The sequence below is a fragment of the Idiotropiscis lumnitzeri genome, chromosome 6 (assembly GCF_059441095.1).
Source record: "Idiotropiscis lumnitzeri isolate Australia: NSW breed Sydney's pygmy pipehorse chromosome 6, RoL_Ilum_1.0, whole genome shotgun sequence".
Lineage (NCBI taxonomy): Eukaryota > Metazoa > Chordata > Actinopteri > Syngnathiformes > Syngnathidae > Idiotropiscis > Idiotropiscis lumnitzeri.
In genome coordinates, this window is record NC_142396.1 from 17,485,732 (window position 1) to 17,492,233 (window position 6,502).

Below are 6,502 nucleotides of genomic sequence, written 5' to 3' on the forward strand. Positions count from 1 at the left end.
ATTCAGGCGAGACTCAAATTCTACATTTTTTACTGGGACCAAATATTGTCTTTTTGGTAGAAAAATGTGCTGTACGAAATGTAATGTGTACTGTGTATGTGACAAGAATTGACATAGCCAACAAGCGTGTAACTGTATAAAGAGTGGGCAGTGAACTAGATCTAGCGGCATCTGACTAAGTATCATTTTGCCTTAATTCTAACATGGGAGGTTGGTGTGAATGGAGGTATTGAACCCCCAACATCTGAGTTGGGAGACGACAGCTCTACCACTTATCCATGCCAACCCCACAAATATATGCATACTTAAGACACTGAAAGGGTAATATCTGCAAAAAGCATTTTAAATGCGTGTATCACTCTGAGTCTAAAGGGGAAAAAAATGAGTTAAGCAGTAAAAGCCACCAATGTTAAGCCATCGCAGGGGGAGGTCATGTTATCGCTTCTGTCGGCTGCAAAGACATCACAGTTGCTCAGGGATTCGGTCATGACCAATCCCGGTTTACCCGTTTTCTGTAGCTGAGCCATTATTGGTCGTTACCAAAGCCCTGTGCATTATCATTCGTCAGAAATGATGGCCGCCACCTAAGATGGCTAAAAATTATTGGATCTTGCTGATTAACTCATATTCCACAAATGCAATATTAATCAGATGGTAATGTTTAGACTTGTGAAGGCAGATAGAATATTTTATTGCAAAGAATCTTTGGGGTTTGACATCCCCTTAAAGGTGAATGCAAATAATGACAATTCCATACATTGTAAATTCAGAAATTAGTTTTTTACCCCCCCAAAAAAATCCATGATTTCCTTACCTGCAGGATGCATTAGTGGAAACAATGCTTAATACCAACAGTACATAGATATGTCGCTTCTGATATTGTACTAATTGTCATTACAGATGAAAGCTGCCAAGTCAATAAGTGTCTACCCAAAATTGACATTAGAATAGTGCTTCATTCCAATTGTGTACTTTCAGAGTAAATTAGTAGGAAATTAGTACACAAATTAACACACATAAACACGTATACAATAGATACCAGAAGAACAGTGACAGTCTCATGTTGAGTCGAAACCTAAGAATCGCAATGTGTCTTCAAATGAGTTTCAAAAGTTTACAGAGAGGGGGCTTGCCTAACAATCAATGAGAGGTCATTCCATAGGGAAGGACTACAACTTCAACAGTTTGCCAAATAGACTAATAAAAGCCCCAGTTGTAAATCATCAATTTTTTTTTAACAATACTAGTCTGCAATCTAGTGGTGGGAGTGAGAAGTGTTGCGAGATGAATGCCTACCTGACGCCACTGCAGTACAATGTATATGCCTCCTTAGGCCAGTAGTTGAGGGAGATATACACATACCTGATTTATTAAATTTTGAACTGATAGTTTAAGCGCTGCCATTGGATGTGTCAATTGTTTTGTTATTATCCAGTAATACAAAAGAAATAGTGATTTTACCCAATTGAAGCCTGTAAAAAAAAACGGGGGGGGGGGGATCCAAAACAAGCTCCGTGAATATGCAGGAATTGACTATAATTTAAATTGTAATATCACCAATGACCACTTGATGGCAGATGTGGAATAGGCTTAATTTTGTTTTGTTTTTTTCAGATTTGGAATGCATTAACATATTACCTCAAAAACATCAAAGACTTGGAGTTGCTTTTGTGGGATAAAAGAAACAAGCAAAAAAAATATGATTTTAATATTTAGGAATTAGGCTGTAACATAAAATGTGAGAAAGTGAAGCACTGTAAATATTTTCCAGATGCATTGTACTGGCTGCATTTGACTTTGACATGCTACCAAGCAATTACACCATTAAAACTTGTCATTTCAGGAGATATTTTCCAGTATCAGTTTTACTGCATTATCACCAAAGGTCTAGTACAGTGGGATATTTGTCTGTATTATTGTTGTATTGCACTGGAGAGGGGAGCCCTCTAATCTCGTTGCACACTTGAGTACAATGACAATAAAGGGATTTCTAATTCTAATTCTAATTCTACCATGAAGAAAACAATTCGCACCCCCCCCCCCCCCAACACACAATTTTTTTTTTTTTTACATTTTGTACTAATGTACATTTCCTTTGTATATTGATGTTAGATTATGTCAATAAAATGCCCCGTAGCAAAGCTAAATTGGTAAGAAATATAATTTTGAGAACTATTATTGTGAGGATCTCGAAACTCAGTACTCTGTGGTGAAAATACTGATGGGATGATAAATATTTACTATACGTTTGACAGCGAACCTCTTCATCGTGATGACGCCAACCGTTTCCATGTTCCGGTCTGAGAGCGTCTGCTAAATTGCTAACGCGGCCGTCGTCTTATTTCATGTTTCGATATGTAATGATTGCAATACAACATTTCTGTTCAGAGCCGCTGGCTGTCCGCCCAAACGCGGTTCAAGTCAGACTTCTGTTAAAAGTCGTGCGTACATCGAAGCACTTATTACTCTGCAAATCAATTTAGCGATTAGCACGCTTAGCACCTCTTCGTTCGCCCCCTCGTTTAGAACGTTACTTGTTAGTGGGGTTATTTGTCATTACGCAGCTTGTTGCTGCTGCTGTGCACGGACTTAGATATAGTAGAAATAAAGCTCATACTGCTGCGACGCAAGATAGCTTGGCGGCTAGCATTCAAGTAGCGCCAAAAGAAATTATTTCCGGGACAACGAGCGGCAAGGTGATGCTTTTTTTTTTTTTTTTAAATCAGTACTGCATGACCTACCGCGTAAACTCGGGGTACAAACCGCAGCGTTGACTATATCAAATTTGCGTTGCCTGAGATCGCAATTTCGGTCCCAAAACAATCGCTTAGCCGTACTATGGCGGAAAAAAAGCATGTACCCCAGCAACACACGCGCCCCCCACTATTTGAGAATCACTGGTATAGTAGTCAAGTCCATTATAAAAATATTACACCCAATCAGGCACATGTTGCATCATTTAATTAGACGCTGACCCACTAAAGATGTTTGAATGTCACAGTCTTTGTCAGCAGTTAAAAACATTTTACTCAAATCTATTCTGTCATCAGATTCTGGTTTATTTGTTTGAAACAAAACAAAAATACAACACTGGTTTCAACAAGCCAAAAGGGAAAAAATCCATTGTGGGTAAAACCTAAAAAAATAAATACATTTAAAAAAAAGCTGCATAGGAGATTGAAGTCCTCTAACTAGTGTCCATACCTGGGGAAAAAATAGGACTCATTAAACTGACATTCCACCAATTTAAGCAATGTGAAATTCAAAATCACTGATTTACTCACTTCTGGAACTCCCACTCTCTGTTGTCGAGAGGGCATACTTGTCTCGTTTTGAGCCAGCGTGAAATACAGTGGAAGTGGAAGGCGTGCTGTGGACGACAAGGACGAATATAAATCTTAGCATCTCAACATTAAAGTGGCGGTGTCTTCATTAAAAACATCCCACAATGAAGAGTCAAAAGATTTTTCTGTTGGAAGAAATTATGTGTTACCTAGCTGCTCAGAAAAGCTTTTAATGAGACACAAAAGGCACTTCAATGAATACTTGACAAGAATTATAATCAAGTTGCTTCAGTTCAATCAGTCAAACTCACATTGCAGACACCCCAGGCAACTGTGCACTCCTCAGACGTGGCAGAAGCTTGGTTGGCCTGGCATTCGATACCTGATGGCAAGTCACACAAACTTGACATCTTTGAACTGTTACACTGGCAATAGACAACTTTACCCCTGTATGCAAATGACATCTTTGAAAAGCCACATCCCTCACCATCAAGATGTAATTAGTTCAAAATGTTATAGCAGTTCAACTCCATCTGTTGTACTAAAAGATTTCCCGATAGTAGATAAATACAACAATGTAATTGAATTGAAGGGCATCTAGCATAAAAACTGTGCCGAACAAATCATCCAAATGACATGCTCTGGTGACTCCTAACAGGGAATAGCTGAAAAAAAACTTTATTGTTGAATTTTCCAAATATCATTACTAAACATGGCCTTAAGGGGCATGAAAAGTAATATTTAGCTGTATTCTAAATAGATTCATACTTCAGTTGGCGTATTTTACAAAACCTTTACACATTAATATGGAGTTTGGCATCAATATTTCTGTTTAGAATTTAATAGTGTGCATGTATTTTTTTAAAGATAAAATAAAAACACTCACAATATGTCTACATGAAAAACAATCATTTCCTGTCCAGACCTTCAAAATATTAATTTCTTTCTCAAGAGAAAAAAAGGGCATAACTAGAACTTCCCCTCCAACCCAAATGAGAGTTTTTTTGGTCTGTTTTTTTAGCTTCTTGTCATCTTGCTATTTGTTTAAATTGCAATAAACAAATAAACCAAAAAAACAAAGACATAAAATAAAATAAATGTATGCTGTTTACTTTATTTCTTGAAATAGACATCCGGCACAAGAAGTAAGCTAATTCTGTCACAATTTCACACACTGAAATAACAGTGCAAGGTCAAAACAGGTGCAGAGAATATTTTAAATGTCAACTTACAAAGATCCATGATGTGATTTCGACATATAGCACAGTTATCCACAACAATGTCCCATGCCCACAGTGCCACAGCATTCCACTAGTGGGAAAAATAAAGAAATCGTTAGAACAGCTTGCCAAATCCAACAATCAACATTTTATTAATAAGCTACAATATCAATCAAAGACTACTGTAGAATTGATTTCTTGTACTTTAACAGTGTCGTTGCCATTCCAAAATACATATTTGATGTAGAAATCTGTCCAACAACAGTGAATAGAACTCTGGAACTCTTGTATGTTAATGTGAAGGAAACATTCAGATCTTCTCTCCCTCTCAAACAGGCGTGGGGAAACTACGGCCCGGGGGCCACATGCAGCCCGTTAAACGTTTTAATCCAGCCCGCCAAACTTGAAAAAAATTAAATGGATACAACTTGTTAATGTTTTATTTTCTAAATACTTTTGTTGTAATGCTTTTGTTCATTTTCATTTTTTTTTTTTCTCAGATGAGGTGAGGTTACCAAAACACTCAATCCATCTGCTCCTGGCCCGTCCCCTCTGTCAAATTTTAGAACCCAATGTGGCCCGCCAATCAAAAAGTTTGCCCAGCCCTGCTCTAGAATACAATACGATACAATACAATTTTATTTTAATAAAATGTAATATGAATTAGCAGGTAACAAGAACACAAAATAAAACACATGTCTGACCACAGCTTGATAAACCTTGAGACCACAGGACACTGCTGAGTTGGTACATAAGGATTGTGGCAGATAGTTACGTGTCACCGAGTGGTTTTGTTTTTAAGGGAGAATATTTTATATTGTTGTTATTATATATTACATACAGTTTCAAAAATAATGGTTTACTGTGTAAATGCTCTAGAAATGAACCTGAAAAGAGTTGTCACGTTCAGCCTGATAAGGCAACTGAACATGTATGCCTAAAAGCTCAAAATGTGACACATTTATACATTAGTAAAATGCTCTGTATGAAAGTGGCAAATGTAGCTTTCATATCAGTTCCTTAAGGTGCTATGAAGGGCACTGAATTCATAAACGTATATTCATTTTTCAAAATTGGATAACATGGTTTCAATGGGTATTTTGATTTTCTATTTTCTGTACTGTTCACCACATCTATAAAAATGGGTACACTTTAGGAAAATTTAATTCCAATGTTGTAAATCGTAGTCTAGACAGCCCTAAAATATGTTTAGCTCTTAGCAGAGTGCCTAATATACGTATCGCACACGGGAGGTGTCATCTTTAGTTCCACCAAAAAACTCACGTGAACAAAAATACAAGAATTTAATGTAAACGATAAAAGGTTGACGTCGCTTGAGGCAAGCTAACTAAGCCGCACTACAGTTAGCAACTTAGCATGCTATTTGATGCCGACTAGCCAGCGTGTCGTTCGCCGGGAAAGCTAAATCGTTAATTGACACTCGAATAGCTCAGGAACTCACGAAGCCATACTTTCTTGACTTCAAATCGTTTCTTGCTTGCTCCGCTGTTGGAGCAGCTGGGTGCGTCTACGTCCATCGCCGCTGCCATGTTGAATTTGTCAAGTTTTGGGCGAACGTGATTCGGCGAGATGCCACTTCCGGGGCAGGACAAAACCGAAATTAGGGAACGTCACACGTTTTCAAACGTCAGCAATTGTTGCAAAGCAATGGTTGTTATATATTACATGCACATTGCTTTGAACGTCTAAGTAGGCATGATTTGAAAAGCACCAAGTTTTGCTATATTTAAAAAACGCGTCTTTTGTGTGATTTAATTCAGTCAATTAGTTTTCATTGCAAACTGCAAATGCATGAAGTTGCACATATTTGTGAGCTAGAACTATCAACAGGTCCAAGTTGGATGTATAATAGTCAGGTTCCACCGAGATTTGAACTCGGATCGCTGGATTCAGAGTCCAGAGTGCTAACCATTACACCATGGAACCGTTAAATGAACATCGTTTTATAACATAAATAATTGAATCTTTCTTGATCCT

At 37.6% G+C, this 6,502-nt stretch overlaps 1 protein-coding gene and 1 non-coding gene across 2 annotated transcripts; both read right to left on the reverse strand.

The window, feature by feature from the left end:
- Positions 1–3,036: 3,036 nt before the first annotated feature.
- On the reverse strand, positions 3,037–6,135 carry LOC148335455 (E3 ubiquitin-protein ligase RBX1). The gene is made up of 5 exons (XM_088298027.1): positions 5,977–6,135; positions 4,517–4,595; positions 3,596–3,666; positions 3,285–3,370; positions 3,037–3,204 (listed from the first exon to the last, which is right to left on the reverse strand). Exons 1-5 carry the CDS (start codon positions 6,052–6,054, stop codon positions 3,192–3,194), a joined length of 327 nt encoding a protein of 108 aa, XP_088154153.1. The 5' UTR covers positions 6,055–6,135; the 3' UTR covers positions 3,037–3,191.
- Positions 6,136–6,379: 244 nt separating this feature from the next.
- On the reverse strand, positions 6,380–6,451 carry trnaq-cug (transfer RNA glutamine (anticodon CUG)). The gene has a single exon. It is a non-coding gene; the product is annotated as a tRNA-Gln (tRNA).
- Positions 6,452–6,502: the final 51 nt, after the last annotated feature.